This window comes from Periplaneta americana, chromosome 1 (genome assembly GCF_040183065.1).
Source record: "Periplaneta americana isolate PAMFEO1 chromosome 1, P.americana_PAMFEO1_priV1, whole genome shotgun sequence".
NCBI classification, from domain to species: domain Eukaryota; kingdom Metazoa; phylum Arthropoda; class Insecta; order Blattodea; family Blattidae; genus Periplaneta; species Periplaneta americana.
Genome location: NC_091117.1, coordinates 207,079,924 through 207,092,662, shown reverse-complemented (window position 1 = coordinate 207,092,662; position 12,739 = coordinate 207,079,924). Strand labels below are relative to the sequence as shown.

Sequence of the window (12,739 nt, the reverse complement as noted above, 5' to 3'; positions counted from 1 at the left end):
ATTATTATTATTATTATTATTATTATTATTATTATTATTATTATTATTTGTCACAGAAAACATGATATAACCTAAAATAACTTTTTTTATTTGTGCATTGTCAGATCATATTCAAAAAGTAAAACTATAATGTAATATCACTATCAGTTTATTAAGAATATTTAATTCACTGCATTATGTAAAAATTTAAGAGCAGAACATGTTTACCAGCCTAAATTATGCAATTAGTTTAGGGTGTCAGTCGAAATTAGAGATAATTTTTACAAGGTTCGTGATTCTGGAAATGTTGGAAACCTCTGATATAAGACAATAAAAAGTGATAAATTATATACACAGTAGATTCTTGCTAATTCAGCCATTTCTTGCACAGAGGGGTGCCAGATTACTGAAAATGCTTAAAAATGTCATTAAATTTAATATTATAAGCGGTTCCGGACAATTGGCCACAGAAATTTGGGAAGTGGGACAATTGGCCACAGAAAATTGGTAACAGGGACAATTCGCCACAAATAGACAATTTGCCACAGATAGACAATTTGCCACACTGAGATACAAAGATAAATCTATGACTTCCAGAAGCTCTGTATTGTGCGAATGGATACAGAGATTAATAATTGTAAATTCCACTAAGTATGTGAATTGCTATGTACATGTAAATTTGACTTAAAAAATGTCCTTCTAGATTGTGGTCTACAGCTCTCAAGTACCTGATGATGGTGTCTTCTCCTTGTACCGCGGGTATTCAACTATATGTAATATTCGTCTGTCCATGTCGATGTACTTCCGCTTCATTTGGTAGGAGAATGACCACCTTCCAATCTCTCTATGTATCTGTCGGCTATAAAGTTCAGTTCGTCAATATTCCTTGGTTCAGGTGGTAGGTGCAGCTTCCTGGCATGGCGCACAGTTTTTTAATAGATGGTTTCTTCGGTAGATTCACATTGGCTTCGCTTGCAATACGCTGTAACTCATTTTGAATAATGACAGACGTTGATTCTCGGGAAGTCCCGCCCTTGCCTTCATATTCTCTACACATTCCTTTGCCTTAATCCTCCCCCAGTCTGCAGAATGATTCTTGTGTTCAGACGGTTCTTTGACGACACTGCTTCCATCTTCTGATAACGTGACTGTTGCATTACACCGCCACGCATGTCACAGCGCCAAACAACTCCATTCTTATTTCCTCTAAGTCTCGTGTACATGTAGCCAAGATATATTAATTTGTCAGAGCCTCTTTCTGATTTTGTGAAGCGAATTTCTTCTGCCATAGTTCCGAATTAGTTTACAGCTTCTGGATTTGTCTTGTGTTACCATAGAAATATATTATAAATTGTTGCGAATTTGAGTATTGCCTTGAATTTTAATGTGTGGCGAATAATTGTCTTTGATACGAATTTCAATTATGTGGCGAGTTGCCTCTGTGGCCAATTTTCTGTGGTGAGTTGTCCCCAACCCTATTATAAATAGCGCCAACCACTCCACTTGCACTTCCTAATCAAAACTAGAACATTCCACACTTGGCCAGCGTGTATATATGTATATATGTACATATAATATACTAGTACGTGTAGGCCTACAAGTAATTATAGTATAACACATGGAACTGTTGCAAATTTCCCAGAAAACTATTACAGTAGAAGGAGGCCAGATTACTGAGGGCTAGATTAGTGAAAGTCTAGTGTATGTATGTAAGCTTATGTATATATATATATATGTATCAGTATTCACACTGCAATTGAGTATACCCCCGGTGATAGTGGTATATAATATACAGTAACATTACAATAACAACAACTACTCAGTAATGCAGTAATCCAGTGGTTGCCAAACACCACGAAATTGTGACGTAATAGAAATGCAACCCGCACACCACTATCGCAGGGAGAGGGGTGGAGTGGGTATCTCCTCAGTTAATGCAGTGAATAACAGTGCAGAGACGGACATTGACCAAAAGACGAAAGCAATATAATATTCTTCTACTTATTAACTATACACACACTTTTTTTCATGTTAATTTTTTATTCTCCTATTAATTATTTTTGTATTATTAATAAAATAAAATAATTTTCTTATTTACCATAGAAAGAGCGTGTACTTTACATCAGCAGATATTTGAAATTAGAAAAACGTACCAGGCTGGTCACGAAGTTGTAAATTACACTGCATACTTCAAAAAAAGGTTGAAGTATTTTACTCCGATTAAGACATAGAAGCCGATAATTTTTGTTGTTTATTTGTTAATGAAATATTCAAATTACACTCATGCGTAGAAATAAAAACGTGGAAGTATTTTACACCGATCAAAACATAGAAGCCATATTATTTATTTATTAATGAAATATTCAAATTACACTACATATGCCGAAAAAAAGTCGATGTATTTTACCCGATTAAGACATAGAAGCCGTTACTTTTTATTGTTCGTTTATTATTCAAGTTACAGGTAAGGGCGTGGTAGTCTTCATAACAAGAAAAATAATGACAACGTACATTGTTCTTTTATACTTCATTTAAAATTTTACAAGACATTAAGTATTTCATATTTTTGCCATCTGCACAAAATAAATACTTTTCCTTCCATGCTCCTTAAAATTAAGTTTTTACTTACTATCTGTTTTCGAAAAGACACCGAAACATATTGTCCTGCACACTTGTAACATTACATGCGTACGTCCGCTGCTGATAAATGTCTTTACTTATATCGAAGTGATGGCTGTAAACAGAGGGTGGGGATATGATGCCATGGTTATGCTTGAGTGGAGGCAGGGGCATGTGTCGCGACACAGCTTTTGGCGATCACTGCAGTAATCAATTAACATACTATATATAAAATAAACGTAAAAGTTTGTTTTTTTCAATGCCACTATGTTATCATTGACATGTCTTGTCTTCTCTCCTGTAAGTGGCTCATTTGTAACCCACTTCAGAGGTTGGGGCGCCTGGAAGTCAGAGTTATACTGCCCTGATGATATTGTGATAGGATGAATAAGTGCGAATATGTGGTACCAGAAGATGTCTTAAATCTAACCTTAACCTAATTTCCAGACCATGGACGAACACATGAACAGTTTCCTTTAAAGAAAAATTATTGTGTTCTAACCGGGAATCAAACCTGGAATCTAATGAACTGTAGCCAGAAATTCTGACCATAAAACCATGAGGCTGGTCAATGAACGTAAAAGTAAGCGTAACTATAAATAAAGCCTAAATAAAGTATAACCTACCTAAAGAAAAGTATACCTAACTTACAATCTAACATACTTCTATTAACTCAACCATTGTCGACTTAAGCAATTACACATCAACTTAAATATTTTCCTGTCAACGAAAATAATTATGTTGCACCTACATTATTTTTAAACTCATTGTAGGGCAGCCCAATCTTTTCAACCTTTCTTTAAATGTATTAATTTTAAGAGGACTACCCTGAAAAACTGCTTCAGGTAAGCTACTATTGTACAGTTTACAAAGGAAAATTTTGCCACATCTCTTCATTGTTTTCTGCATTTGAGCTTAATATGATCAGCCCTGCCTAAATATAAAGGTTTCACTAATCTAACATTTATGTCAGATCTTCCTTTGTGTCCCATTTGCACCTTAAACAATGCGCTAAATCTTGTTTTCCATTATCTTGGTTCGAGCAACTCACATCCTAAGTCTTTTACATCTCTTTGTCACGTGCCTTCCCCATTTTGAAATATTTTACTGCCCTGCATTGAACCTTTTCTATTGAATTAATTTGGATTTGTCTGTAAGGATCCCAACCTATTGTTCCATATTCCATTGTTGGGTGAACAAAGGTTATGTACACTAATTCTTTTGACCTTGAGAATACGCATAGAAAAATGTAGTGCTTTGCAGGCTTTCCTTATAATACTAGTAACCCAGTTTGTTACTTAAATATATACCTAGGTATTTACAAGCGTTTATTTGTGGTACTAGTGATCCATTTAATTGATGTGTGATATGAATTTCTTTTTGCTTTCTCCAAAAGGCTATTGATTTACTTTCTTGCATTTCTTTAATTTCAGAGTCGTTTTACTCTCAATTCGGCCAATGTAAAACATGTATTTCATTCAAGGACGATATTCTATATCTAATTTATTGTGTATGAATGGTTAAAACACATGGCTTATATTTATAACGTCGTGAGTTCGAATCCATTTCATTTAAAATAAATTTTTATGTATCTTTTAAACACTTACTACTGATTTTAACGAATTATGATTTCATAATTGGGAAATTATGGTAGGTAAGGTGGCTAAGAACTCTAGTTACAGAACCGAAAGTGCAGTCTCCTAAAAAAGAAAGAAAAAGAAAAGATAATCTGCATCGTCACATAGTAAGTCTAGGTAAAAAATAAACATCTAATATGAAATAAAAAGCATTTTTCCCAAAAATTAATAAAATATAAAATGTGATCACATGGTAAGAGCTGGATGTATCTAGCTGATTATGAACTAAAACTCACTGAAATAATATGAGGCCAAAAAAAGAAATACAGTAGAACCTCTATTATCCGTGGTAATGAAGGGGATGAACTCAACGGTTAATCGAAAAAATCGGATAATCTGTAAATAAAAGATTTTCATAAATTAAGTACAATTTCGTAATTTCCACCGTGGTGTTGTGTTTAACATGCTAGGTAACCGAGCAGAATTTCAGTAATTTAAATACGGTTGTCAACGACGACTTAAGGACCAAGGATGATGGTTGTCTGCAGAAAGCTAGGAAAAGTAGAAGTCTCGTGTTGTAGATTTACATACTCGTATTTTATAGTTTTATCCTTGTTTTTTTTTTTAATAAATAGCACACAGTTGTAATGCTAATCTCGTATTCTGTTGCGAAATAAGTCACAGTTTCTTTCTCAAACCTCTCAATTATTTGTACTTTTTTTTTCGATAATTAGCACAACACGTTTTCTTTTGACACCCGTGGAAGACATTCTGCATAGCAGTACACAGTACGGCCACTCGAATAGTAAGGTTAAGGTCTGAATTGTACATGGAATGGAAATTCTTGGAGTGATTTCTTTGAAAGTATGTAGTGACTATTTTACAAGTTGGGAAAAACACCCCCTCTCACATGCAACTATTTCCGTTGCCAGTAACGAAAGCATTCATACTACATACTTTTTAAGGGTAAAGGCTTGTAATTAATAACTCTCTGCAGAACAAATATGTTTTAACATAACGTACAGCACTTCATATTTTTCTGCAATTAAAAAAGGAGCTGGAGAAAGATAGTCGGATAATCCGCCAATTGGTTAATAGGGTGACGGATAATCGGGGTTCTACTGTATACAAATTTCTTTCAAGTAACCGGGATTCGAACTCCAGCACTATAACTTACAAGTCATGCGTTTTACCACTTGTACACATACTGTATTTGAATGACATGCTTTTTTGTCGATCATGCGTCCCCTGTAGTTGCAGTGGAAGATTTAAGGAAGCACTATTAATACTTTATTAATTTTTGGGGAAAATGCTTTTTATGTCATTAAGACGTTTATTTTTATCTAGACTTACTATGTGATGATGCATATTGCCTTTTTTTTTTTTTAAGGAGATTGCAATTTCAGTTCTGTAACTAGAGTTCTTGGTGGTAAAATTAGCCAGCTTACCTACCGTAATTTCCCAATTATGAAATCATAATTCATGGAAATGAGTAGTAAGTGTTTAAAAGATACATACAAATTTATTTTAAATGAGGTGGATTAGAACTCACGTTGTTATAAATATAAGCTATGTGTTTTAACCACTCGTACACAATAAATTTATGTATAGAGTCTCATCCTTGAATGAAATACACGTTTTACATTGGCCATTTTTAGAGTAAAACAACATGAAATTAAAGAAATACACGCGAGTGGACACAGCATACACAATGATTTCCAAGTTATTCTGAGATGGGACTATCCCTTTAACATGCACAATTTTGAAGATACTGTTGATTGTATTTTTAATATAAATACTCAGTCATTGAAATACTAACCACAGATTTGTTTCAATATGACCACTGCATTTAAAATCTCAACTTAAGTGAAGGCCATTTGGCAGTGATTCCATTTCTTTCTTTTTCCTTGCAGATAATATCATGCAGTCCATGACATTGCCACTAATCGTGATGCAACGGAATCCATCATCAAAGGTGATGAGTAAACCGAACTACTTCCCTTGCAAGCTCTGTGATAAGTCATTTACATGGAGGAACTCGCTTCAAACTCATGTGAACAACATTCACGGAGAGTTACGTGGTCCTTTCCCCTGTCCCATTTGTGGCAAACTATCAAAGAATAAAAAGAGCCTTATGACTCATATGCATGATTTCCACAGAAAGTGAACTACAAGAAATAAAAGGAACGTCACAGAAAGTTACAAGAGAGACTTGTTGTAAAAACCAGTGGCGGCTCCTGCATATTTCTTAAGAGGAGGAAAGAAGTTAACAGCGCAAAATGACACCTTCTTGAGAGAAACAAGCTACAAATTAGCCCATATGCATACATGTAAGACCAGGTAGTGTTAGGGTTGGCCTTCCCTTTTGTATAGCAATGATCTGTTTTTGTAAACTGAGTTTCCTAAATTGTCCAAAATATAATATGTTTTCACTTCCATTCATTGTTGGATAATTGCACAAATTAACAATTACAAGGAAATTCACAACCTCGCAGCGTTTTTCACGCACACTACAGCATCACACGTGTTGGAAGAGACCAGCTACTAACACGTAACCGGAACTGTTTTATGGAAATGGGAATGAGAAATAATCCGTTAGGAAAGCGAGAACATTGCAACCACCCACGTGGTCTGTGTTGCCACATGTACATTTTACAAGTTCAGTATCAACTGCTTTTGAAGAATATCAGTTCTTGTAAAGTCATACTACCATTATTGTTCAAAGCTGCCAGTGGCCGATTAATTTTTTTATGTTAAAATAATGTAGTTTGCAGTACCTTCAATTTAAAATATATTTGTACAAAACTGACAATTTGGCTGTTGTCCTGTCCAGTAGACAATGCGTGAAAGTGAATTTCAGAGAAAAAGATCTGGAATACTAACTTAGAACTACTTCCTCTTTGTTTTATATAAATCCAACTTCAACTTTCAGATAGCCTCGAAAGTTTCAAACCATGAACATAGCTTATATAAAGTGCAATGAATATATTTTGATTTATAATTTTAAAAAAGTTTATATGGTGTCTTTCATAGCTTTGCGTTAAAACTATTTTTATTGTGTCTCCTCCTAGATGACATGTTATAGTCTGGTTGAATGCAGCATCGTTAGATGGCAGCGGTAGCGGTGCTGCAAGACCAGTCAGTTTCTATTCCCCGCCCATGCGCTGGTTCAGAGGAGGATCTCCTCCCTATCGGTTCATTTACTTGCTTTAAAACTCTGCTTGTTTCTCTGGCCACTAGTGCGCTGTTGTCTATGTGTGTTAACTGCAGTAAAGGAGGAATGGATTGACTTTCCTCTACACAAACAATCTCGCATCCTTTCTCACAGTTTTCTAGCAGCACATGAGTGCACGTGGTTTAAAACTCGATCAACCGAGCTTTTCTTATAGCTGTGAACTTAAAAATTATCGAATCTTCCTCGAATTTCAAGGCATATATTTCATTTGGTACTTACTTTCAAAAGAAGAAAAATGTGAGGAGGACGTTCCCTCCCCCGAGGAACCGCCACTGGTAAAAACCTAACATAATTGTGTTACAGAAATTGCACCATAATTTGAGTCAAAGAGAAGCTGATATTCGAATTATATTTGAGTTTATGTGAATAAATCTTATAAATGTAGATTGATTCAGTACTCATCAGGATTAAAAAGAAAAGTAGTACTGGTAATTTTTGTTTATATTCATCTGGACCAGAATTATTCGTATTTACTTTCAATTTTAGATGCAACCTTTGTTATAATTTTACACAGATACAATAGCAACATTTTGTATTTGTGCTACAGTAAACAAGAGGCGCTTTATTTCATTTATAAAAATGTGATGTATGTAAAATAAAACAATTACAAAAATTATTTCGTTCCAAACTTTCTTTCATAGTATCCCTAACTGTATGAACTCTAGGCATGTATTAACATGCATAGACGTTAATGTAAACCCGAAATGAACTTATTATGTTAGACCGTGAATTGGTAAAGTAATTATATATAAATATTCACATATTGTGTACATTTTAAGTAATTCGCATAGCTTCATGGAATTTAATATAGGTAATCAACAGAAGCGTGCATTTCATATGTTTCATATAATCACTAAAAGCTTAATCAGGAAACAGAATGTATTCTCTTTATACATTTATTAAGCAAAGTAAAATTATGTTGTCATTAGCTATTACGACAAATTTTTGTCATAGCAGAAATAACGTAAATTGTTTTCTGTTCTACTGTTAGCAAAATGGACTCTAGGATTCATTTTAACATATCACAAAATTTGTTTTTGTATTATATCAAATAGACATTATATATATATATATATATATATATATATATAATTTTTTGTAAACTCTCAATGTAATTAGTTACATGAAGCACTTTAATTTTATGATTACCTATATTCTCTCTACCAATATTTAGGTAAGCATAGCCTATATCATCAATTGAATGAAGAAAATGTCTCCTATCATCGCATATACTGAAATAATAATTATGTGTATTTTTATTGATATAAGAAGGAATATGTTGTGATTTTGTCATTTGCAGAAAGAATGTATATTTGGCTTACAAAATGTGATGTTATCATTATGAAAAATTTTCTGATATAATATTATGGTTTTTTTTTATTATTCTCTGTTCCCAATACATAAATAATATTGGAAACTTAAGAAAATAGCTGATTGTATATTATTCAAGGTGTAGGTATACAACAGAGCTTTAAAAGCAGAACACACTAAAATGAAACAGCTTTAACTTTTCTTTTTCATTTTATTTGCGATGACTCAGTAAAATATACTTAAAATACAGTATTATGAAAACTTGGAACATTTACAATAATTTAATAGGTATGAACGTCAAATTGCTTATCAAAATCACAAGTTATAATTAACAAAATATTACAACATTTACAGTGTTAAACGTTTTTGACATAAACTACCATCTTCAGAATGCGTAACAATACAAGAATATGAATACTTCGTGTGGAAACATTATGGCTAAGATACATGTTGATTACATATTAAAATATTTAAAACTAGATTGTATATAACATGGACATATAAAATGAATTCTGAATGATAAAATAAAAATTGCATGATTCATATTATATATATATATATATATATTTATTTATTTATTTATTTGAATCATATAATTTTTATTTCATCATTCAGCATTCATGTTATATACAATCTAGTTTTAAATATTTTAATATGTAATCAACATGTATCTCAGCCATAATGTTTCCAAATACAGTGTCCATGCGTTTCACAGCCGATTCTATCAACAAAAAGAAGGATTCCCCATCTAATGCTCTAGAATTTCCCAGTTCCACCTGTTAAGTAAATTAACTACTTGGGTAGCCATATGAAAGTGAGTACCATGGTGAATCACAGTGGGATCGGTATTCAAAAGATTTCGGCACTTCCAATGCATTACTGGACGTAAATAGTGTTCCAAAAGTGGCTGTAATATGTTGCATCCATGTGTATTCCAATTGGAACATAATGAGTGATTAATACACCTTTATAGTTTTGAGTGGGTCCTGCCCATGTCTACCTATTTTTGGCCTTAGGGTGTTGCAGATGACAGTCTTATTATTACATTCACTATATATAGGGTATAAATGAGGTTATTACCTTATAACTTGCAGATAATACATATCAGACACCACTCCATCTCATACTGTCAGCTTACTGTCAGTGACCACTAGGGCAGCTGAATACTAGCAGTGTTGCCACTAATTTTCGAATGACCTATGTGTACACACTTGAAAAAGTGTTTGTAGAAGTATTGTTCATCAGTTCATTTATCAATAGATTAATTTTAATTTCACTTTATAACTTAGTTATTTATTCCCCTTTCCTTTCTTCCCAAGGAAGGTAACATCTGGATTTAGCACTGAACTTTCTACGTTACTTTTTATTTCATTTAATTGAATTTTCGAGGTGGGTTATTCATCATTGTAGAATGTACAGCGATTATGAACAGGAAGTGGAACGAATTGTAGACTGGAATTGAAATGTAAACAGCCAGTATAATAATGTCTGTTTATCAAATTCAGTTGATTAATAGTACATTATGCAACGAGCCTATAATGGTAGTAATTAAGACGCGAGTGTGTTTATGAAACGAGCGTGAGTTTCATAATTTTCATATGAGCGCCTTAATTACCATTATAGTCAAGTTTCATACGACTTTTTATGCTCGACCATATTTCTAACTTTAAATTATTCATAAGTATTCATGTTATTCTTACCTGACTGAGGAGCGGAACTGACCTTGTGCAATACCTCGTAAATTGTGAGATGTGCGCAGACACGAAAGTATTGATTTTTTTCCGAGAAACAAATGTCGACATTGACCTTGATATAATCCAGAGAGTAAAATAATCATTAATCTTGATATAACCTTGAAATTGAATTAGGCATTGAAAAACGAGATGACAAATTGAATTTATTTGAATATTATTTACAATTAACGCTAATTATTATAGTAACAGAACTGACTTTATTTCAAATATAGGTGATTTATTGTGCAATTGGTGAAATCTCGCGCTAGTTGTCTTTCGATTACATATCTGAGAATAATCGATACTTGCGCTTTCATATTGCTACAATGGTATTTTCTGATTGGTGGAACACCTGAACTTTAATGAATAGGTGTACTTTAATGAGGTCCATTAAAGGGCTGCTACCAGGTGTATAATTACTACATTTCGGCATGGTCGAGCATAAAAAAATTTGTAAGTCTTATATATTTCACTTTTTGTGTGTGTTTGTGTGTGCGCGCGTGCGTGCGTACGCACGTGTGTGTGTTGTTGAAAATTTGGAGGAAGGAGAAAATCTGCCTATTATTACAAATCTGCAAACTATGTACATTTTCTAAATGCAGGAACGAGAACTTAATACAATTGTCTATAATAAAAAAGAAGTGTAGTACATAATTCAGTTTAATAATGTAAGGATTCTCTGTGCATGAAATAAATAAGTTCCATATTTAAACTACATAGGCCTACTCATTTACAAAATGTGGAAAAATTAAGAGCCACACCAGTATAATCAACATCTTTAAAAATATTGTGGCTTAGAATAATTGTATATTGGGATTTTTATTTGTTTGATGTTTTGAAACTATCGGTACTTAAAGGTTCCATTCTCATGGTTCTATCACTCACCTTGAAAGGTTTGTGCTCCACCGAATCTGTTTTGCTTGGCTGGTACAAACTATAACAGAGCCACCAGAGTAGATGACTTTTCCAGGTCTTGACTCTGTAAGATATATTACAAAGTGACCAATCTGGAGGGCATGGAGCATGCAGCAGCACAGTGATTTGATGTTTCGAGAATAAATGTTCACAGACAATGCATTGTTGCATTCCCTGATACCTACAACACATTCTAGATTCATAATTTGGATTGTGATAAGACTTTTTTTTGCAAGAGTTGTATTAGCTCAATATTCTCGAAATGCATGTGATGGACAGCTAGATCTAGCATCATCTCTATCAGTCTCCAGTCCTTACCGAAAATGGTTGTCATTCAAATATAAGTGCACATAATAACACTTCATCAATGTGTGCTTGCTGCATTGAGTTGTAAGTTTGTGCCAATTTTCCCAAGCTTCACATAGAATTTAATATTCACACTTTGCTCATCTACCCATACTGACATGCCTGAACTACGAGGGGGATCCAGGAAATAACGACCGTTCGCGCATACCCGCCGCGCAGCTGACTCCCCTTTCTTGTTTGAAGGTCAACTGGCTTCCTTAACATGTGTTCTCATAATGTTGTGAGTACTGGTTGCAACAAGTCGCCATTGTGCATTTTGTGTTACTTCAAAATGAACGACGTGATTGATAATCCCGCCGACTGTGAGGTGAGGAGTGTGATTCCATTTTTGAATGCCCGACATTTGAAACCTGCAGAAATTTACCGCCAAATTGAAAGAAGTGTATGGTGATACTGAAATGAATGAAAGAAATGTGAGAAAATGGTGCGAAATGTTCAACAATGGGCGAACAAATGTGCACGATGAAACTCGACCCGGACGCCCATCACTCATCACAGAAGACCTGAAGACTAAAGTGAACGACAGAATCTTGCAAGACAGGCGTACATCACTCGACGAATTGCATATTGCCTTTCCTGACATTTCTCGTTCTTTGCTTGGTGAAATTGTGTCGCAACATCTTGGCTACCACAAAATCTGTGCCCGCCCGCACACTGCTGCTTCAACTCGAGATTGCTGGATCAATTCGGTTGGGAAATCTTTGATCATCCGCCCTATAGTCCAGACCTTGCTCCTAGCGATTTTCACCTTTTCACTAAGCTGAAAGACTTTCTGGGTGGTACGCGTTTTGGAAGTGATGAAGAGTTGAAGAAGACAGTGAACACCTGGCTTAATGAACTGGCGGCAGAGGAGTATAACACGGGAATTCTAAAGCTAGTGAACAGATACGACAAATGTTTAAATGTAGGTGGTGATTATGTAGAGAAGTTAAGGAAGCTTCAGTTATGTAACAGACTTTGTTTTTTCAAATAAATATATTTTTTTTAATTATTACAACAAAACG

At 34.1% G+C, this 12,739-nt stretch overlaps 1 protein-coding gene across 9 annotated transcripts in view; it reads left to right on the top strand.

Moving 5' to 3' along the window:
- LOC138706671 (modifier of mdg4-like) overlaps window positions 1-12,739 on the top strand; it is a 243,974-nt gene that overhangs the window by 149,799 nt on the left and 81,436 nt on the right. Inside the window, exon 7 of one of the 9 annotated variants that reach the window (XR_011334045.1) lies at window positions 6,089-6,224. The exons of 7 other annotated variants lie outside the window; for them this stretch is intronic. Coding sequence is in view for 1 of the 2 variants with exons in the window: in XM_069836255.1 (XP_069692356.1) it covers window positions 6,089-6,342 (254 nt within the window). In the remaining variant the exon portion in view is untranslated. Of the gene's footprint in view, window positions 1-6,088; window positions 6,372-12,739 lie in introns of those variants that run through there. One more of the 9 variants, XM_069836255.1, reaches the window with a different exon arrangement.